General features: G+C 44.8%; 1 protein-coding gene across 3 annotated transcripts in view; it reads right to left on the reverse strand.

Moving 5' to 3' along the window:
* The window catches only part of syt1a (synaptotagmin Ia), a 512,169-nt gene that overhangs the window by 15,602 nt on the left and 472,506 nt on the right, over positions 1-24,061 (reverse strand). For all 3 annotated transcript variants that reach the window (XM_059652601.1, XM_059652600.1, XM_059652599.1), the window contains one exon: positions 22,953-23,070. In XM_059652601.1, the coding sequence (XP_059508584.1) occupies positions 22,953-23,070 (118 nt within the window). The remainder of the gene's footprint in view (positions 1-22,952; positions 23,071-24,061) is intronic.

Here is a 24,061-nt window from a genome sequence, read left to right on the forward strand (position 1 = left end):
TGTTCCCATAGCATTACCCTGTAATTTTGTGTTACTGTGTAACTATGATCCCATAGCATTACCCTGTGGTTTTGTGTTACTGTGTACCTATGATCCCACAGCATTACCCTGTAGTTTTGTGTTACTGTGTAACTATGTTCCCATAGCATTAGCCAGTGGTTTTGTGTTACTGTGTACCTATGATCCCATAGCATTACCCTGTAATTTTGTGTTACTGTGTAACTATGATCCCATAGCATTACCCTATAATTTTGTGTTACTGTGTAACTATGATCCCATAGCATTACCCTGTGGTTTTGTGTTACTGTGTAACTATGTTCCCATAGCATTACCCTGTGGTTTTGTGTTACTGTGTACCTATGATCCCACAGCATTACCCTGTGGTTTTGTGTTACTGTGTAACTATGTTCCCATAGCATTACCCTGTAATTTTGTGTTACTGTGCAACTATGTTCCCATAGCATTACCCTGTAATTTTGTGTTACTGTGTACCTATGATCCCACAGCATTACCCTGTGGTTTTGTGTTACTGTGTAACTATGTTCCCATAGCATTACCCTGTAATTTTGTGTTACTGTGTAACTATGTTCCCATAGCATTACCCTGTGGTTTTGTGTTACTGTGTACCTATGTTCCCACAGCATTACCCTGTGGTTTTGTGTTACTGTGTAACTATGTTCCCATAGCATTACCCTGTAGTTTTGTGTTACTGTGTAACTATGTTCCCATAGCATTACCCTGTGGTTTTGTGTTACTGTGTAACTATGTTCCCAGAACATTACCCTGCGGTTTTGAGTTACTATTCCAGTGACATTTGCACTCCACCAAGTGTTCAAGTGAAAACAGATAATCGGGCATAAAGTTTAAGTGGCACCATTACACATCAGCATTGGGCAAGTCTTCCAGGATCTAACACAGCCAATATGGAGAATGAGCTTGTGCTGTTGGCATCACTCTGTTTCACACGGTGGCCATCGAACCAACTGTGCCAACTCAACCCAGTCCATGTCCTGGTTATTATTCTCTTGGAGGCTAAGAGTCAACTGGTGTGTGATTGGAGTCAGATCTGGGTCCACATAAAATTAGAATTTTACCAGGATGTTGCCTGACCTACAGAGTTGAAAGAGAGATAGATAGACTGGGGTTGTTTTCCTTGGCACAAAGGAGATTGAGAAGGGACATTATAGAAACGGATAATATTATGGAGGTAGTGTGACATCCCTCAGCACTGACCCTCCGACAGTGTGGTGCTCCCTCAGCACTGACCCTCTGACAGTGTGGTGCTCCCTCAGCACTGACCCTCCGACAGTGCGGTGCTCCCTCAGTACTGACACTCTGACAGTGCAGCACTCCCTCAGCACTGACTCTCCGACAGCGTGGCATTCCCTCAGCACTGACCCTCCAACAGTGAGGCACTCCCTCAGCACTGACTCTCCCACAGTGCAGCACTCCCTCAGTACTGACCCTCCAACAGTGCGGCGCTCCCTCAGTACTGACCCTCCAACAGTGCGGCGCTCCCTCAGTACTGATCCTCCAACGGTGCGGCTCTCCCTCAGTGCTGATCCTCTGACAGTGAGGCGCTCTCTCAGCATTGACCCTCTGGCAGTGAGGCACTCCCTCAGTACTGACCCTCTGACAGTGAGACGCTCTCTCAGCATTGACCCTCTGGCAGTCAGGCACTCCCTCAGTAATGTGCTCAGAGTGTCACTAAGTGTCCATTCCAGGGATATGCTGATATCCCGCAGGGACTGCGCAAAGTCCAAAAAATGGAGGATTGAATAAAATACTCTAGCTCCCAGGACAATGTCACTTTGGCAGCGGCAAAAAAAATCTGCCTTCATTTTTAGAATAAGAGTCCCTGTTAAATTCACTTTTGAAAGCAAGCAATTAATTGAAGTAAAAGAAAAGTATTGCAGATGGTGGAGATCTAAATGACAGCACTTTATTGTGTTTCAATGATGCTTTGTTAAAGATTATGCAAGGGCACAGATGTATCATGTTAGACTCTCAAGCAGTTTAAAAATAAGAATTTGAAGCAGGAGTATTGAATTAAAAATGATCAACATGCCAGGACTTGAGGCTATAATGTTCATCATTCCTACCAGCAGCACATTGTGCATATAACTCACTGAATAACGAGGAAGTGCTTTTCCTGAAACCAAGGCACATGAGTCAATATTTTCCAGCGTCCAGAAGACTGTATGTTTTTACATTACAAACGAAATACCAAATGGTTTGAAACAAAAGTTAATTTGCACAGATGCTAGATTATAGTTATGTTTCGTGAAAAAATTTCAGATATTCCTGGAGATTTTACACATCATAACGAAATAATATCTTTGAAATGCAATGTACCAACATAGTTCCAAATCTGAACTCTGTGTAGAGAAGTTTGAGATAAAATACAGAATGGGTAGAATACACATATTGTACAAACATATGTCATTATTGAAGGCAACTTCAGCCATCATGTCTGCGCTTTGAAAGAGCTAACTGAATAATCCCCACTCCTCTGGTCTTTCTTCATAGCCTCGAAATGCCTTCCTTTTCAGAATGTGTCTGAACTCTGAGAGCATGATGCATTGTTCATTTCAGCACACGGGGTGAGTGACAGGGTTGCAGAATATTTGCCCAGGCAGCTATCTGCAAAGAAGCACACTGAGGAGCTCAGACATGAAGCTGCAGTGAGATGGTGGGAGTGAGCTTCTGATCCTACCGAGTAATGTTGTGGAAGTGCAGAGGCACTTTGACATTCAGCAGAGGGTGTGAGGGCACATTGAAATGGTGCAGCCCCTAAATTTGACTTGAACAAGCACCTGGCAAGTGACAAAATTAGTGCCAAGGGATTGGGTGAGATAAGGTCAGGAGGAGGCCATTCAGCTCCTCACATCTATCATGCATGGTGTAGGAAAATGACACAGTTTATGAAGAGTCAATGGGGACTCAAAAGATCTTCTTTTCAGCTTTCGCTTGTGTTGTGAGGACATCCCAGATCAACAATCCTTAAGTGGTCAACCCAACATTGAAGGTTGACATCTGACACCTCCTACGCTCCGGAGATGGATTATAACTCAGGGTGACCTTCTGACAGACTACTGAGGGTACCATGTGCATAAACACAGGAGGAAGAGCCAAAATTGACAATTCCCCAGTCTAGGGCCATGAGACCATTATGTCCAACCTGTCTCAAATCTACCTTCTCACCTGTTCCCTAGATCCTTTGGTTTTGTGACAGACCAAAAGTGTCTTCATCCAAGTGTTAAATTTATTCACCAGTGAAGCTGCCGCAACCATCTCGAGTACAGAATGACAAAAATTCTCAAGCCTTTCAGTGATACAACAGTTACAGAACTGAAGAAAGCCATTCAGCCCACTGTGTTCTGAGGACCGATTACTGAGGACCGTTATTTCTGAGGACTGAGGACCATTATTTCTAAGGGCCATTATATCTGAGGGCCGTTATATCTGAGGGCTATTGTTACTGAGGACCGTTATTTCTGAGGGCCATTATTTCTGAGGGCTGTTGTTACTGAGGACTATTATTACGGAGGATCATTATTACTGTGGGCTATTATTACTGAGGACATGGTCAGGAGAGGGAATCTCACACCACACTTCACTGTCAGAGACCTGGAGGTCCTGATGCAGAGGGGTGGAGGTGGGTGTGGAGGAGGATAGTATTTTTTTTTGTGCAGACTGTGAAAGGAGGCCTTGCCACCCATCTCTGCTAGCCTGGCGAGAGGAAGGAAATCAAAGTCAGTGTAAGTGTCGATGGTTAGAAGGACAAAGAACGGTACAGCACAGGAACAGGACCTCCGGCCCACCATGCCTGTGGTGACACAAATTAAAAGTCTATTGTCTCTGTGCAGTCCATATCCCTCTATTTGCTGCCTATTCATGTTTCTGTTGAGATGCCACTTAAACATTGCTATTGTATCCTCTTCCATCATGTCCTCTGGCAGCACATTCCAGACACTTCCCACAGTTTCTATAAAAAGCCTGCCGCTCACAACTCCACTAAACTTACTTTTTTTACCTTAACCCAATGCCCCCTAGTGATTGACATTTCTATCCTGGGAAAGAATTACAATGACTACACACTCTATCCGTGCCTGTCATAATTCTGTAAACTTCTATTGGATTGCCCCTCATCCTTTGACATTCAAATGAAAATAAGCTAAGTTTGTCCAATCTCTCCTCATGGTTAATACCCTCCAAATCGGGCAACATCCTGGTAAATCGTTTCTGTACCCTCTCCAAAACCTCCACATGCACTGATAGTGTGGCGACCAGAACTGTACACAATATTCCAAATGTGGCCTAATTAAAGTTCTATACAGCTGCAACATGATTTTGCCAATTTTTATACACTATGCCCCAGACAATGAAGGCAAGCATGTCACACGCCTTCTGACTACCTATGCACTTGTGTTGCCACTTTCAGGGAAATCCCTCTGCATGTTAATGCTTCTAAGGGTTCTGCCATTTTCATATATTCGCTCCTGCACTAAATCTTCCAAAATGCATCGTCTCTCATTCGTCCAGATCAACCTCCATCTGCCATTTCTCCACCCAACTCTCCAGCCTATCTATCCTGATGTATCCTCTGGCAATCCTCCTCAATATTCACAGATATCCCAATCTTTGTGTCATCTGCAAACTTACTAATCAGACCACCTACTTTCTCCTCCAAATCATTTATATATGTTACAAACAACAGGGCTCCCAGCACTGATCCCTGTGGAACATCACTGGTCACAGATCTCCAGTCAGTGAAATTCCTTCCACTGGTACTCTCTGTCTTCTATCACTAAGTCAGTTCTGGATCTTCTTAACAGCTCACTCTGGATGCCATATAACTTCAGCATTTGTATCAGCTTGCCAAGAGTGACCTTGTCAAAGGCCCTGCTAATGACATCACTTCATAGACAACATCAGTCACCCTGCCCTGATCATTCATCTTTTGTCACTTTCTCAAAAATCTCAATCAAATTTGTGAGACACAACCTTCCTCAAACAAAGCCATGCCATATTTGTCCAAATGTGAGTGAATCATTTCCCTTTGAATTTTCTCCAATAATTTCTCTACCACTGATGTAAGGCTCACCTGTAATTTCTCAAATTATCCCTGGTGGCATTTACACAAAGGAACAACATTGGCTATTCCCCAGTCCTTAGGGTCCTCTCTTGTGACTAAAGAGGATGTAAGGATTTTGTACAAGGCCACCAATAATTTCATCTTTTGCCTCCCTCCACATTGTGGATAGATCCCATTGGGTGCTGGCCACTTGTTTGCGTTTTCTGAAGAAGGGTCGAGGCCCAAAATGTCAGCTTTCCCGCTCCTCCGATGCTGCTTGGCCTGCTGTGTCCATCCAGCTCTACACCTTGTTATCGCTTGTTTACATTAATGTTTTTCAAACCACCCAACCTTTCTTACGTTAACATGCTCTACAATATCAAAATGCCCCTCTCTTGACTCACCATCCAGCATGTCCTTTGTCTTTTGTGAGTGCTGATGCATAGTATTCATTAAGGGCCTCATCCACTTCCTCTGGCTCCTCACAGAAATTTCCTCCTTCGTCCTTGTGCAGACCTACTGTTTCTGTAGCTGCGCTCTTGCTCCTTATATGCATCTAAAATACTTCGGGATTTTCCTTAATGCTGTTTGACAAAGACATTTCATAGCCCCTTTTTGCCCTCCTAAATCCTTGTTTGAGTTCTTTTCCGATATCTTTGATTTCTTCAACGATCTGTCTGTATTCAATTTCCTAAACCTTAGGTATGTAGACCTCCTGTTTCTTTCAAAATAAGCTGTCAGTTTCTCTTGTCATCCAAGGTCCCTGAATCTTGCCATCCTTATATTTCACTTTCACATGCCATACTGGTCCTAAACTGTAATCAATTGGCCCTCAAAAGATTCTCAAAAGACAGACATAGATTTACCCTGAAGCAGTCACTTTTTAAAAATTTATTTGCGGGATGCGAGCATTGCTGGCTGAACCCAGCATTTATTGCCCGTCCCTGGTTACCTCTTGAGAAGGTGGTGGTGAGCTGCCTTCTTGAACTACTGCAGTCCACCTGCTGCCGGTTGACCCGCCAGGCCAGTGGGGGGGTAATGTAGACCTTCACCTGGGAACCAGACTCATCCTTATCCAGCAGGGCTGTGCAAAGATCATTATCCACCAGGATGTGCCACCACCCTCTCTTTGCTGCCCTACAGTCATTCTAACTGAGTGACAGCACCCACCTTTCCTCAAGGTTCAAGGTCTCGTTGTACTCAACACCTTTCCTCAATCGCTCTTACCCACCTCATCCTCCCAAACTGCTAAGCCTTCCTGCCCTTCTGTGTTTCCTACTCACTCACTTGGGGGACTCATAATCATTTCTGCCCCTGCCTGCGCTACCACTAAAAACTCTGCCAGTCCCTTTAATCCAACAGACAGATCAAAAATAGGAGCAGGAGCTGGCCATTCAGCTCCCTTTGAGCCTGCTCCAACATGCTGTACAATCATGGCTGAACCTGCCAACTCAGTCCCCTGTTCCCGCTTACTTCCCAAACCCTTTGCTCTCAGAACTATATCTAACTCCTTTTTGAAACCACCCAATATTTTGACCTGAACATCATTCTGTAGCAGCGAATTCCACAGGCTTCCTCTCTCTGGATGAAGACATTTCTCCTCATCTCAATCCTAAATGGCCCATATCCTTAGACTGTGATCCTTCATTTACTGGTCCTGTCAGAAGTTAATTGGTTTCTATGAGATCCTCCTTCATTCTTCTAAACTCCAATGAATATAGTCCTAACCGAGCCAATCTCCCTTCATGCATCAGAGAAATCAGACATAGAACATAGAACTGTACAGTACAGTACAGGCCCTTTGGCGTACAATGTTGTGCTGAACTTTTACCCTAAACCTAAGGTCTATCTAACCTCCACCCTTACCTTATAGTATCATCCATATGCCTATGTAATAGCCACTTAAATGCCCCTAGTGAGGCCGACTCCACTACCCTCTCCGACAATGCATTCCACGCCCCTACCACTCTCTGAGTAAAAAACCTACCTCTGACCTGGTCAATATCACTTTGCTCTTTATGGGATTTTGCTATCAACATATCAACTATCACCATTCCTAAATTATGACAGTGACTAGCCTTTGAAAGCACATGATAAAAAGTTTCAGGACATCATGGGTTAGCGAGAGACTTTGTAGAAAAACAGGTTCTTGCTGCAGCACTGAGTTGGAGCTGGTTTCTCCTCCTGGGCAGATGACACTCTAAATGCCAAAGTTTGACTTTCAATTTCAGGAAATGCTAACAGTTCTTATATTTTGTAAACTGCTGATCCCCCTCAGCATCTTTGTGATTGCCAACAACTCATCTGTCAGTGCAAGACGGGACTGCATCAATTTGTGAAATTGTTTTCTCTCTGCCTTGGCAGCTTTGTCTGTTCAGTTCTCCTTCCAGCATTAAATACTTTATTAGTTTGCATTTTTCTTTTAGCTGGGGGATTGTTGTAAAAATTGTAACCTAAAAGAATGTGCAACAAATACCGATTTGAAGAAATCTCTGGTGTTAGTGATAATTAATCTAAACGACAGGAGTTTCATTTTCACCCAAATGGTTTTACTTGTTAACATTCAGTAACTTGCTTCAACATGTTTGGCCATTTAGTATTTCTATTAGATTAATCTGATCCAGTCTGATCTCTAAAGAGAACACAGATCTATCAAACATATGCTTTACGACCAGGAGGAGGCCATTCAGCCCCTTGAAACTGTTTTGCCTCAATAAGGCCAATGATAATCTGATTGCAGCCCCAATTCTACTTTCCTGTCCACTCTCAAACTCTTTGACTCCCTTGTCAATCAAGAATTTGTCTAACTCGGCTTTAAAATTATTCAATAAGCACCTGGTCTCAGGGAAGACAATCCTACAACCCACACCTTTGGAGAAAAATAATGTCCCTTATCTCTATCTGAAAGCCCCTTAATTTTTACTCTGGTTCTGGTCTCTCCCATGAGGGGAAGCAGCACCTACACCGTTAAGCCCCCTCAGGATCTTATAGGTTTCAATAAGATCACCTCTTATTCTTCTAAACTCTAATGGCCACGGGCCCAATCTGCTCAATCTTTCGGCAGGAAACCATCCCCACATTTACAGAATCAGTCGAGTGAACCTTCTAATGTTATCATGTCCTTTCTTTAAAAAGGGGGTCAGTGCACAACACTCTGGATGTAGCTCCTCCAATGCTGTGTGCAACTGCAGGAAAACATCTTATTGTCACATTCCATTCTCCTTGCAATAAGTGACAATGTTCAGCTTGTCTTTTTAAACACTTGCTGCGCCTGTGTATCAACACTTATGTTTTCGTTTACCAGCTCACCTTGATCACTACATCATGCAGAGTGCTGCAATAACTCTCAATTTAAATAATATATTGTCTTTCTATTCTTCCTGCTCAGTCGTCAATTGAATGTTTTCCAACATTATATTCATTGTGCCAAATTTTTGGCCGTTCACTTAATCTATCCATATCCTGTTGCAGACTCCTTATGACCTCTTCACAACTTAGTCTCTGACCTATCTTTGTGTCACCAGTGAATTTAGCAAGTGTACATTCAACTCCTTCATCCAAGTTATTGATGTGGATTGGAAGCTGTTGATCCCCGTGGCACTGCACTAGTTACATCTGATCAACCTGAAAATGGCCCAATCATGCCAACTTTCTGTTTCCCATTAGCCAACTAATCCTGTATCCCTGCTAATATGTTACTCACTAACTTCTGAGCATTCATTTTTTACAGTAACCTTTGATGTGTCACATTGTAAGATGCCTTCTGGAAATCTAATCACACAGCACAGTAGGAGATGGGATCGTAAAGTCACTGAACGAGTAAACAAGAACCAGACTAATGCTCTGGGTTTGAATTTTACTGCAGCAGATGGTGAAATTTGAATTCAGTAAATTAAAAGTTTTCCCTGAGAAGGAACACTGCCCCTACGCCTCTACACCATCAACAAGGAACAAGTTAGGAGTGGGATGGAATACTCCCCACTTGCCTGGATGGGTGCAGCTCCAACAACACTCAAGAAGCTTGACACCATCCAGGACAAAGCAGCCACTTGATTGGCATCACATCCACAAACATCCCACTCCCTCCGTCACCGACGCTCAGTAGCAGCAGTGTGTACTGTCTACAAGATGCATTGCAGAAATTCACCGAAGATCTTCAGACATCATCTTCCAAACACATCATTACTTCCATCTAGAAGGACAAGGGCAGCAGATACATGGGAACACCACCCCCTGCAAGTTCCCCTCCAAGACACTCAACATCCTGACTTGGAAATATATTGCCGTTCCTTCACTGTCACTGGGTTAAAATCCTGGCACTCCCTCGGAAACAACTCTTTGAGTGTCTACAGCAATCGGACTGCAGCAGTTCAAGAAAATGGATCACCACAGATTTATCAAAGGGACGGTGAATAAGGGTGAACTTGACCAATGATCCCCATATCCCATGAACAATCTCTGAGCTATGTTTCCCAAAACCAATACACAATACAAATCATACCCATACCCCTGCATCAACACAACACTGCATTCGCCTCACATCACAACAACACTGCATAAACCCCAAACCCCCACACCATTACAACACTGCATTCATCCCCATACCCCCACATCACCACAACGCTGCATTCATCCCCATACCCCCAAATCACCACAACGCTGCATTCATCCCCATACCCCCAAATCACCACAACGCTGCATTCATCCCCATACCCCCAAATCACCACAACGCTGCATTCACCCCCATACCCCCAAATCACCACAACGCTGCATTCACCCCCATACCCCCAAATCACCACAACGCTGCATTCATCCCCATACCCCCAAATCACCACAACGCTGCATTCATCCCCATACCCCCAAATCACCACAACGCTGCATTCATCCCCATACCCCCAAATCACCACAACGCTGCATTCATCCCCATACCCCCAAATCACCACAACGCTGCATTCATCCCCATACCACCACATCATCACAACGCTGCATTCATCCCCATACCCCCAAATCACCACAACGCTGCATTCATCCCCATACCCCCAAATCACCACAACGCTGCATTCATCCCCATACCACCACATCATCACAACGCTGCATTCATCCCCATACCCCCAAATCACCACAACGCTGCATTCATCCCCATACCCCCAAATCACCACAACGCTGCATTCATCCCCATACCACCACATCATCACTATACTGCATTCACCCCCACATCATCACAACACTGCATTTGCCTCATACCCCCACACCATTAAAACACTGCATTCGCCCTCATACCCCCACATCATCACAGCACTGCATTCGCCCTCATACCCCCACATCATCACAGCACTGCATTCACCCTCAAACCCCCACATCATCACAACACTGCATTCACACCCATACACCAACATCATCACAACACTGCATTCACACCCATACCCCTGCATCATCACAGCACTGCATTAATTCCTACAACCCCACATCATCACAGCATTGCATTCAGCCCCATACACCAACATCATCACAGCACTGGATTAACTCCTATACCCCCACACCATTACAGCACTGCATTCACCCCCAAAACCCCCATATCATCACAACACTGCATTCACCCCCAAACCCCCATATCATCACAACACTGCATTCACCCCCAAACCCCCATATCATCACAACACTGCATTCACCCCCAAACCCCCATATCATCACAACACTGCATTCACCCCAAACCCCCACACCATTATAACATTGCACGCACCCCCAAACCCCCATATCATCACAACACTGCATTCACCCCCAAACCCCCATATCATCACAGCACTGCATTCACCCCCAAACCCCCACATCATCACAGCACTGCATTCACCCCAAACCCCCACACCATTACAACACTGCATTCACCCCCAAACCCCCACATCATCACAACACTGCATTCACCCCAAACCCCCACACCATTACAACACTGCATTCACCCCCAAACCCCCACATCATCACAGCACTGCATTCACCCCCAAACCCCCACATCATCACAGCACTGCATTCACCCTCATACCCCCACATCATCGCAACCCTGCATTCACCCCCAAACCCCCACATCATCACAGCACTGCATTCACCCCAAACCCCCACATCATCACAGCACTGCATTCACCCCAAACCCCCACACCATTACAACACTGCATTCACCCTCATACCCCCACATCATCGCAACCCTGCATTCACCCCCAAACCCCCACATCATCACAGCACTGCATTCATCCCCATACCCCCACATCATCACAGCACTGCATTCACACCCAAACCTGCACAATCATCTTGATACACACCCTGTACTGCTGTTGAAAGTTTGGCCTCAACCTCCGGCCCTTGCATTGATCCATACAATGAGAAGGCAATCGAAAATAGACAATAGACAATAGGTGCAGGAGTAGGCCATTCGGCCCTTCGAGCCAGCACCATCATTCATTATGATCATGGCTGATCCTTCAACGTATTAGGAGGCTTCAACTTCCTAGCCTTATAAAGTCATACAGCTTCAGTCCAAACAGTCCATGCAGACCATCATCCCATACTATACTCATGCCACCTGTGTATGTTTGGCCCATATCCCTCTCAACCTTTCCTATTCATGTACTTACCCACAGCTTTTCAACCTTGTAACTGTATGTCCTTGTCCCTGCTGACTACATCTGCGGGAAGTGCACCCAACTCCAGCTCCTTGAAAACCGCGTTAGGGAACTGGAGCTGGAGCTGGATGAACTTTGGATCATTCGGGAGGCAGAGGGGGTCATTGAGAGGAGTTACAGGGAGGTAGTCACTCCTCAAGTACAGGAAAAAGGCAGATGGGTTATGGTCAGGGGACGGAAAGGGAACCGGCAGGCAGTGCAGGGATCCTCTGTGGCCATTCCCCTCAACAATAAGTACACCGTTTTGGATACTGTTGGGGGGGATGACTTACCAGGGGAAAGCAGTGGGGCACAGGTCTCTGGCACAGAGTCTGTCCCTGCTGCTCAGAAGGGAAGGGGGAAGAGGAGCAGAGCAGTAGTCATTGGGGACTCCATAGTTAGGGGGACAGATAGGAGGTTCTGTGGGGACGAGAGAGATTCACGGTTGGTGTGTTGCCCCCCAGGTGCCAGGGTGCATGATGTCTCTGATCGTGTTTTTGGGATCTTTAAGGGGGAGGGGGAGCAGCCACAAGTCGTGGTCCACATTGGCACCAACGACATAGGTAGGAAGAACGTTGGGGATTTAAGGCAGAAATTCAGGGAGTTAGGATGGAAGCTGAGAGCTAGGACGAACAGAGTTGTTGTCTCTGGTTTGTTGCCCGTGCCATGTGCTAGTGAGGCGAGGAATAGGGAGAGAGACGAGTTGAACACGTGTCTACAGGGATGGTGCAGGAGGGAGGGTTTTGGATTCTTGGATAATTGGGACTCTTTCTGGGGTAGTTGGGACCTCTACAAGCAAGATGGTCTTCACCTGAACCAGAGGGGTATCAATATCCTGGGGGGGAAATTTGCTAAGGCTATTTGGGTGGGTTGAAACAAATTCAGCAGGGGGATGGGCACCAAAATTGTAGTTCGAGTATAGAAAAGGTTGAGAGTAGGGTGGTCCGAAATAAAGGTTCAGGGAAGCAAGATGGCAACGGCAAGCAAGAAGTTGGTTTGAAGTGTGTCTACTTCAATGCCAGGAGCGTCCAAAATAAGGTGGATGAACTTGCAGCATGGGTTAGTACCTGGGACTTCGATGTTGTGGCCATTTCAGAGACATGGATAGAGCAGGGACAGGAATGGTTGTTGCAGGTTCCGGGATTTAGATGTTTCAGTAAGAACAGAGAAGATGGTAAAAGGGGCAGAGGTGTGGCATTGTTGGTCAAGGACAGTATTTCAGTTACAGAAAGGATGTTTGAGGACTCGTCAACTGAGATAGTATGGGCTGAGGTTAGAAACAGGAAAGGAGAGGTCACCCTGTTGGGAGTTTTCTACAGGCCTCTGAATAGTTCCAGAGATGTAGAGGAAAGGATAGCAAAGATGTTTCTCGATAGGAGTGAGACAGACAGGGTAGTTGTCTTGGGGGACTTCAACTTTCCAAATATTGACTGGGAACACTATAGTTCGAGTACTATAGATGGGTCAGTTTTTGTCCAGTGTGTACAGGAGGGCTTCCTGACACAGTATGTAGATAGGCCAACAAGGGGCGAAGCCACATTAGATTTGGTACTGGGTAATGAGCCCGGCCAGGTGTTATATTTGGAAGTAGGTGAGCACTTTGGTGATAGCGATCACAATTCTGTTATGTTTACTTGAGTGATGGAAAGGGATAGGTGTATACCACTGGGCAAGAGTTATAGCTGGGGGAAAGGCAATTACGATGAGATTAGGCAAGATTTAGGGAGCATAGGATGGGGAAGGAAACTGCAGGGGATGGGCACATTAGAAATGTTGAGCTTAATCAAGGAAAAGCTCCTGTGTGTCCTAAATAAGTATGTCCTTGTCAGGCAGGGAGGAAGCTGTAGAGCGCCGGAGCCGTGGTTTACGAAGGAGGTGGAATCTCTGGTCAAGAGGAAGAAGAAGGCTTATGTTAGGATGAGATGTGAAGGCTCAGTTAGGGCACTTGAGGGCTATGAGGTGGCCAGGAAAAACCGAACGAGAGAGCTCAGAAGAGCCAGGAGGAGACATGAGGAGTTGTTGGCGGATAGGATCAGGGTAAACCCTAAGGCTTTTTATCGGTATTTAAGGAATAAAAGAATGACGAAAGTAAGATTAGGCCCAATCAAGGATAGTAGTGGTAAATTGTGTGTGGAATGAGATGAGATAGGGGAAGCGCTAAATGAATATTTTTCAACAGTATTTACTCTAGAAAACGACAATGTTGTCAAGGAGAATACTGAGATACAGGCAATTAGACTAGGTGGGATTGAGGTTCACAAGGAAGAGGTATTAGAAATCCTTCAGAGGGTGAAGATAGATAAGTCCCCTGGGCTGGATGGGATTTATCCTCGGATCCTCTGGGAAAACAGGGAGGAGAATGCTGAGCCTTTGGCATTGATCTTTAACTCATCATTGTCTACAGGAATAGTGCTAGATGACTGGAGGATAGAAAATGTGGTTCCCTTGTTCAAGAAGGGGAGTAGAGACAACGCTGGTAATTGGAGACCAGTGAGCCTTACCTCAGTTGTTGGTAAAGTGTTGGAAAAGGTTATAAGGGATAGGATTTATAATCATCTAGAAAAGAATAAATTGATTAGGGATAGTCAGCACGGTTTTGTGAAGGGAAGGTCGTGCCTCACAAATCTTACTGAGTTCTTTGAGAAGGTGACCAAGCAGGTAGATGAGAGTAAACCGGTTGTTGTCTTGTCTATGGATTTCAGCAAGGCGTTCGATAAGGTTCCTCACAATAGGCTATTGTACAAAATGTGGAGGAATGGGATTGTGGGAGATATAGCAGTTTGGATTGGAAATTGGCTTGCTGAAAGAAGACACAGGGTGATAGTTGATGGGAAATGTTCATCCTGGAGACCAGTTACTAGTGGTGTACTGCAAGGGTGGGTGTTGGGTCCACTGGTGTTTGTCATTTTTATAAATGTCCTGGATGAGGGCGTAGAAGGATGGGTAAGTAAATTTGCAGACGACACTAAGGTCGTTGGAGTTGTGGATAGTGACGAAGGATGTTGAAGGTTGCAGAGAGACATAGATAAGCTGCAGAGCTGGGCTGAGAGGTGGCAAATGGAGTTTAATGCGGACAAAATGTGAGGTGATGCACTTTGGTAGAAGTAACCGGAAGGCAAAGTACAGGGCTAATGGTAAGATTCTTCGTAGTGTAGATGAGCAGAGAGATCTCGGTGTCCATGTACACAGATCCTTGAAAGTTGCCACCCAGGTTGACAGGGCTGTTAAGAAGGCAGACAGTGTTTTAGCTTTTATTAATAGAGGGATCGAGTTGCAGAACCAAGAGGTTATGGTGAAGCTGTACAAAACTCTGGTGTGGCCGCACTTGGAGTATTGTGTACAGTTCTGGTCACTGCATTATAAGAAGGATGTGGAAGCTTTGGAAAGGGTGCAGAGGAGATTTACTAGGATGTTGCCTGGTATGGAGGGAAGGTCTTCCGAGGAAAGGCTGAGGGACTGGAGGCTGTTTTCATTAGAGAGAAGAAGGTTGAGAGGTGACTTAATTGTTACATATAAAATAATCAGAGGGTTAGATAGGGTGGATAGGGAGAGCCTTTTTCCTAGGATGGTGACGGCGAGCACGAGGGGGCATAGCTTTAAATTGAGGGGTGAAAGATATAGGACAGATGTCAGAGGTAGTTTCTTTACTCAGAGAGTAGTAAGGGAATGGAATGCTTTGCCTGCAATGGTAGTAGATTCGCCAACTTTAGGTACATTTAAGTTGTCATTGGATAAGCATATGGACATACATGGAATAGTGTAGGTTAGATTGGCTTGAGATCGGTATGACAGGTCGGCACAACATCGAGGGCCGAAGGGCCTGTACTGTGCTGTAATGTTCTATGTCCTATGTTGGTTGGAAAGACCATGAAAGCAGACTCATGAGAAACTTTGAAAAGAGAATTGGATGCAAACTCGAAAAAATACAAAAAATATTGTTCACTCAATGGGGAACACGTTGGTAAGAGTGTTCTGAGGAAGGGTCACTGGACTCTGATTTTCTCTCCACAGATACTGTCAGACCTGCTGAACTTTTCCAGCAATTTCTGTTTTCGTTCCTGATTTACAGCATCCACAGTTCTTTTGGTTTTTAAGAGTGGGACTAATTGGATTATTCTTTTTTTATGATCAATGATAGGCATAATGGGCTGAATGGCCTCCACTATGTTCTATGTTCTATGTATTCACACCTACCACCTTGGTTGCGATTTGTTCCACACACTAACCACTCTAAGCTTCCCCCTCATGTCCTTTTTAAATCTTTCTCGACTCACCTTAAGTGAGTTTTGCGAAGATTTGCAGCTCAGGTTGAGGTTCTAGATGTTCCATTATTAATTCAGCCCCATTTCCAAAATGCTATTTAACACCCTTCTCAATATGTGCTGCCAGTTTGGTTGTGTGAACATGTTCACAGCTTTAATCTTATTAAAAAGATTTACCACAATGTTTTTGGCAATAAAAACTGAAAGAACTGGGGATGCAAACTTACAAACGAGCTGGAAGGTTCGTTTTCAGACGTTTCATCACCATTCTAGGTAACATCATCAGTGAGCCTCCGGTGAAGCACTGGTGTAATGTCCCGCTTTCTATTTATAAGTGTCTGCCCCCGAGTTCTGAACTCCTCCACCCTGGGGAAAACACCCTTGTCATTCACCATTTCTATGCTCCTCATGATTTTCTCAACCTCCAAAAGATCACTCCTTAAGCTCCTCGGTTCCCAATCCTTCCAGCCTACTTTTATATCTCAAACCCTTCACTCCTGACAACAACAAGATCAGAAGTTGCTGGCACAGCTCAGCAGGTCTGAAAGCATCTGTGAGGAAAATCAGAGTTAACGTTTTGCTTCCTTAGAACTTCTGTTTTTGTTCCTAAATTACAGCATCTCCAGTTCTTTCAGTTTTTATTGGCGAAAACATTGTGGTAAATCTTTTTAATAAGATTAAAGCTGTGAACATGTTCACATAATCAAACTGGCAGCACATATTGAGAAGGGTGTTAAATAGCATTTTGGAAATGGGGCTGAATTAATAATGGAACAAATGCACAGAAGCAGTTTGAGATGAATCACTGGTTAGGGCTAAACTGATGTATTGTGGTCAATATTAAAACAGACACTTTAGAAAGAATATCTAGGCTTTGGAGAGGATGCTGCGCAACGTTTTTCAGGAATGATGATCTTCAGTTCTGGGGAAAGTCTGGAGAAGCTGGGATTGTCATCCCTAAAGGAGAGAGGGTGAATAGGGAGATTTAACAGGCTGTTCAAAATAACCTTTAAAATGTTGCAAACACATGGACAAATTCATGAACTTAGGGACACAGGAACAGGAATAGGCCATTCCGCCTGAAAAGCCTGTTCCATCATTCAATAGGATCATGGCTGATCTGTGGCCTTTGGCCCAGATCCTGTCATACTTTTGCTAAACAAAAATTTGTCTAGCTCAGATAGTTCTGGCCCGTGTGTGACTCCAGACCTGCAGCAACGTGGTTGACTGTTACCTCTCTCTGAAATGGCCGAGCAGATCAACATTAAGGGCAATTAGTGAAGGTAACAAATGTCAGAGACATTCACAACCCATGAGAGAATTGACATTGAAGTGCCAGTTTTGGTTGTGGTTTCAGTTACAGTTTCAGGTTTTGGTTGTGGTTTCAGTTTTGGTTTTGGCTTCAGTTTTGGCATTGATTTCTGTTTTGGTTTTGGTTTCAGTTTTGATTTTGCAAAGCCCTGTGGAGTGGGACTTCCACCCAACAGCTTTCAACGTCTGAAGCAGAAGTGCCGCCCACAGAGTCGTGACGGTGATCAAGTGTAGATTTGAAGAGCTCATTTCTCTTCAGTGCAAGAGGGATGTGATACAGAGTGTGGCGACAGAAAGGAGATTTGATTTTTTTTTAGTGTGATTTATGATGAGCCAGAATGCTCATAGTCCCTCTGGCTGGAGATGGCTATGGGATTTATAAAGTTTTGTGATGAACTGCAGTGCTTCTGATTCTTAATGACTACTCCCTGGGCTGGAATGGCCTGTCGCTTCAAACCCATTTACCAGAGAATTCATCATTGTTAATCTTGCCACTGATTAGGATTCATCAGGACTATGATTGTGTTAAAATTTAAAGAGCTATGATTAGACTACTTCAAATTATTGCTGTGTGTTATATTATCATTTATCACTGAATTTTTTTAACTTGCTTTTCTGGTAATACTGAGGAGGGATTTTATACATTAATGATGATGAAGAAGGTCATTGTCAGTCCTTATGGCTCCTAAGAATCTTTTGATTACTTGATACTAAGTTAATTTCCTCATTGGAACTGAAATCACAAAGTAAATATTCCACTGAATATTCAGAGGAGTGATTAAAATTGTGTTAGCAGAAAAACTGGAGTGAAGGAACTTTTTCTTTATTCATTAATGGGATGAGGGTGTCGCTGGCCAGGCAGCATTTATTGTCCATCCCTAATTACCCAGAGGGCAGTTTAGAGTCAACCACGTTGCTGTGGGTGTGGAGTCACATGTAGGCCAGACCAAGAAAGGATGGCAGTTTCCTTCCTTGAAGGACATTAGTGAAGCAGATGGATTTTTCCCCAACAAGCAACAATGGATTCATGGTCATTGTTAGACTCTTAATTACAGAATTTATTGAATTCAAATTCCACCATCTGCCTTGGTAGGATTTGAATCTGGGTCCTCAGAATGTTGCCTGGTCTCTAGACTAACAGTCCAGCCATAATGCCACTAGGCCATTGCCTCGCCAACTTCAGAAGGTTGAGGTGCTCAATGAGGTTACAAAGATAGGGAGGGATGAGCCCACAGAGAGGTTTGAAAGTAGAGGGATTGCAAATTTCAAAGTGAAGGCATTGGAGAACTGCATTGCAAGAGATTACTGTCTTCTCTCTCACCCCCATCCTCCCAATTATGTCACCTTTATAAATATGGCCTGCCTCAGCATGCAGTTAAGTAGTTTTAACAATGTAAATCATAGGGCAAGACTTGGCCAAGGCACATAGTGTCATACAGCACTGAACCAGCCCCTTTTGTTCAACTCTTCCATGTTGACGAAACATCCCACTCTGACCTAGTCCCATTTGCCAGCATTGGCCTATATCCCTCTTAACCCTTCCTATCCATATACCCATCCAGAAGCTTTTTAAATGTTGTAATTGTATCAGCCTCTGCCACTTCCTCTGGCAGCTCATGCCATACATGCACCACCCTCCTGTGAAAAAATTGCGCCTCACGCCCCTTTAAAATCTTTTTCCTCTCATTTGTAACCTATGTCCTCTAGTTTTGGACTTCCCCATCCCTGGGAAAAAGACCTGACTATTCACCCTACCCATGTCCCTCATGATTTTAGAAGCCTCTATAAAGTCACCCCTCAGCCTTTGATGCTCCAGGGAAGAAAATTCATCAGCCAATTTATACAAAGCAAGATCCCACAAAAGATCAATGTGTTGATGGCCAGAGAGGGTGGTTGGAACCTGCTAGGCCAATGGTCAGAAATCTGGGACAACCCTGTGAGCAGATGAGGGAGGTCTTTCTTGATGTTTGAGGCTTTGTGATGAGATTCTCACTCGGGAGCAGTAAACTGCCTTTATTGCCCTGATTAACATGGAATCTCACCCGATGACCGTGCAGTCTCCCAATCTCCGTCCCACTGGATAGAAAGTAGATGCTGGGTATTCCCAGTGTGCAAGTTGGAGCAGGTACCTGGTGACTCAAGCTCATAGCTCGCACTTCGACAGCTCGGTCTGACACACCAGTCACCACCCTCCCAGGGCACATTTACAGGCAGCAGCCCCACACAAACCACTGCCCCCAACCCCCTCACCAACCATGATTCTGGTCATGTGTGCTCACTAACACCAACATGAGGGTAGATTGATGATGGCAGCTGGTTCTCAGCCTATCCTGCAGGGAGGGGAACCTGTCTACTCCACTGAATCAACACTTCAGACCAATCCCAGTCTCACAGCTTGACACCTTCATCTGACCAATCAGAGCAAGCTCTCAGCTCGATCCTCCAGCTGGTGGAATAAATCATGGCTCATGGCTGATCCACATCATTTAATACACTTGCTGAACAAATAATCTGTCACACTCTGTCTGAAAATTTTCTTTCACTCCCCCAGTAGACTCAAACCTTAAATACTTGGCTCCATGTCAGTGCTTACTTGCCAAATAAATTCCTTTCCAGCCCCTCTCTTCCTCACTGTAACAGCATATCCTCCCATGCTTCACTCCCTCGTGCGTTTATCCAAATCCTCCTTCAATGAACTGACCACTTCCTATGTGAATCACAGGCACTTTCTCATAGAATCCCTACAGCGTGATGAGCACCCAACCCAGACCCAATCCATGTATTTCCCATTGGCTAGCCCACCTGAACTGCACATCCTGCGACATAATGAGCAATTTAGCATGGCCAATCCAGGCAGACTGCATGTACCTGAACTGTGGGAGGGAACTGGCCCACCTGGAGTAAACCTGGACAGACAGCCGCCTGAGGCTGGAATTGAATCCAGGTCCCTTGTGCTGCAAGTTAGCAGTGCTAACCGCTGAGCCACTGTGCTGCCCCATTCACAATCCATACAGAACCTTGTCCTGAATTCCTGATTGCATTTCTAAACTATTCATTCACAAGATTTGGGGGTTGCTGCCTGAACCAGTATTTATTGCCCATTCCTCGTTGCCCCTTTAGAAGCTGGTGGTGGCCATGTGCAGTAGGTTGATCCACAATGCTCTTATGGAGAGAATTCCAGGATTTTGACCAGGTGACAGTGAAGGTACAGCGATATATTTCCAAGTTATGCTGGTGAGTGGCCTGGAGGGGAACCTTGTTACTGAGTATCTTAGGTTCATGAACCGTCTCGGAAACATGCTCCATGTATCTTCCCTCTCAAACCGTTTTATAATTTTCTTGGCTGCCTCTGTTCTTTCTTTTCCTCAGCTCCAGCCTCTTCAGGCGTTCCTGAAGGTATAATCTCTCCATTCTGGTATTATCCCAATGAAACCTTTTGACAGCTGCTCCAGAGGCTTAATATATTTGTGTAATTGTGGAGTTGGGAAGCTAACCCCATGCTATGTCTGTCTGGAAGTATTTGACAGGGACAGTGTCGAGGAAGCTTCACTCTGTATCTAACTCCATGCTATATCTTTGCTGGGAGTGTTTGATAGAGACATTGTATAAACAACAAAGAGCAGTACCAAACAGGAACAGGCCCTTCAGCCCACAAAGACCGTGCTGACCCATGATGCCTTTCTAAATCAAAAACCTTTTGCCTCTATGCAGTCCATATCCCTCTATTCCCTACTTATCCATGTATCTGTCAAGATGCCTCTTAAATGTTGCTAAATGTATCCTCCCCCTCCGTCTCTGGCAGGTCATTCAGGTACTTACAACTCTAAAAAAAAACCTGCCTCTGCCATCGCCCTTAAACTTATCTCCTCTTGCATTAAACCGATGACCCCTAGTAATTGACATTTCAACCCTGAAAAAAAGACTGACTATCTATTCTATCCACGCCCCTCGTCATTTTGTAAACTTCTACCAGGTCATCTCTTATCTTTCAACGTTCAACTGTAAACAAAGCAAGTTTGTTCAATCTCTTCCGCATTGCTAATGGCCTCCAAACCAGGCAACATCCTGGTAAATCTTTTCTGTACCCTCTCCAAAACCTCCACATCCACTTGGCAATGTGGTGACCAGAACTGTGCACAATATCCCAAATGTGGCCTAATCAAAGTTCTATACAGCTGCAACGTGACTTGCCAATTTTTATACACTATGTCCTGGCCAATGAAGGCAAGCATGCCACATACCTTCTTGACCACCTTATCCACGTGTGTTGCCACTTTCAGGGAACTGTGGGCCTGTATGCCTAGATCCCTCTGTATGTTGATGCTACTGAGGGTTCTCCCATTTACTCTATACCTCCCCCCGGCATTAGATCTCCCAAAATGCATCACTCCACATTTTTTCTGGATTAAACTCCATCTGCCATTTCTCTGCCCAACTCTGCAGACTATCTATAGCTTGCTGTGTCTTCCCGCAATCCTCCTCACCATCCACAGCTTCCCCTGACTTTGTGTCATCTGCAGACCGCCTTCTACTCATTTCTATATATTATAGACAATAGGGGTCCCAGTGGATCCCTGTGGAACACCACTGGTCACAGACGTCCAGTCTGAAAAACACCCTTCCAGTGCTAATCTCTGTCTTCTTTGGCTAAGTCAGTTCCATATCCATCTTACCAGTGCACCACAGTTCGCATGTGACTTCAGCTTTTGTATTAACTTGCCATGAGGGATCTTGTGAAATGCCTTGATAAAGTCCATATTTAGATCACCCTGATCTCATCAATCATCTTTGTCACTTCCTCAAAAAACCGCATCAGGTTTGTGAGACACAAACTACCCCGCACAGAGTCATGCTGCCTATCGCTAATAAGTCCATTTTATTTTCAAATGTGAGTAAGACCCCATTGCTCCTTATATACGAATAAAATGCCTTGGGATTTTCCTTAATTCTGTTTGCCAAAGATATTTCATAGCTCCTTCTAGTCTTCCTAATTCCTTGTTTGAGTTCTTTCTTGGCAGCTTTGTATTCTTCAAGGGCTCTGTCTGTCATCAGTTTCTTAAAACTTACATTTGCTTTTTGTCTCTTTATGACTAAACTTTCAATTTCTCTTGTTATCCAATATTCTAGAATCTTGCCATCCTTATTTTGACAGGAACATGCTAGTTCCAAATTCAAACCAACTGGCCTGTAAAAGATTGCTACATGCCAGATGTGGATTTACCCTCAAACAACTGCCTCCAAACTACATTTCCCCGGCTCCTGCCTAGTATTGTGGTTGTTAGCATTCCCACAATTTAGTACTTTCACCCGAGAACTACTGTTACCCTTATCCATAAGTTACTTAAAACTTACAGAATTATGGTCACTGTTCCCAAAATACTCCCCCACTGAAACTTCGATCATCTGGTCGGGCTCGTTTCTTAGTACCAGGTCTGGAGTGGGCACTTTCGTAGTTGGATTATTTACATAAGTTTTCAGAGACTACGGCCAATGAGACTTAGAAGAACAGAAAGGGAGAGGTTGCTGAACATGGAGGGACTGGCAGTCTATTTTAATGCAAAAAATATAATAGGGATGGACTAATCACGTTCAGTGTTACAGTGTGTTATGGTGTCAGATTTAGAAGTTGCGATTTAAAAGGATGTTATCACCTACCTGATAAACCTCCCACATCCATTTTTTTCAGGTTCTTTGCTTCCAGAATGACGACTGTTAATTTTCCAGCTGTTGGGACATACCGAAGAGAGAAGCAAATGTCGCCCAACTTCTCCTGCTGAGAATGCAAACAAACAGGTAGGCACAGATTTTAGAATCACATCAATAAACCATGGATCCATTCTATCGCTTCACCGCAACAATTACACGGACTCCTGATCACCCACCAGCCCCTGGCTATGTCACTTCTTGTTGGGTTTTCTTCTGGATGGATCTTTAGGATCTATGTGTGGCAGGGACTTCCGAAACTGAATGCTGGGAATGGTGTGGGATGCCGATCGCTGTGGGTGGACCCTAAGAGAGGCTGTGCAGCTTCAAGGGAACATTGGCTCCGGGTCCACACATCTCGATTTTAACAACAGGCTTATCCCTGCTTTCTAAACCTTCTACAGCCTTGCCAATTCCCGCACCCCATTGTGTCCTCCTGTCCGACCATCTTCCAGGATCTCTGCACACTCCCACATGTGGCCGTTTCTCACCACACGCTGTATCTGAGTAGAGAGCTCACTTTCATCTCTCTCTCTCTCTCTGAAGCAGATGATCGTACATTAATTTCTACTCCAGACATTTGACTGTGACTGGCACCTACCGGAGTGGGGCGGGGGGGGGGGGGGGGGGGGCGCGATGGGTGTCATGTGTGAGATCTGTTAGTTGTGCCCACAAAAATACATCAGGGCAGTCCCCAATACCCCTGATGCAGGATCTTGCCTGGGCATATGGAATTCAGGAACAGATTCTGGGAAATTCGATACATGTGAATTATTCCTGTCATGGCCAGTGATAGAGTTGGGTGAGCATTGAATGAGAGGGGAGCCATGGGATAGGGTAGATAGTTAATTAGACAAATTAGGGATGATATGGCAAGAAGCCTCACAAGTCCTCATGGGGAGAAACCCCTTGTGAAACTCAATGAAATTGACACAAAGTCAGAATATCACAAGCCTCAGCTCAGAGTTTTTGATGACAGAGACCTCAAACCTAACAGCCAGCTCCTGGTCTAAAGGGCAACAGCTTCCCTTCCCTCTCTCTTCCCCGTCCTCATCCCTCTC

The sequence above is a fragment of the Stegostoma tigrinum genome, chromosome 18 (assembly GCF_030684315.1).
Source record: "Stegostoma tigrinum isolate sSteTig4 chromosome 18, sSteTig4.hap1, whole genome shotgun sequence".
Taxonomy (NCBI): Eukaryota; Metazoa; Chordata; class Chondrichthyes; order Orectolobiformes; family Stegostomatidae; genus Stegostoma; species Stegostoma tigrinum.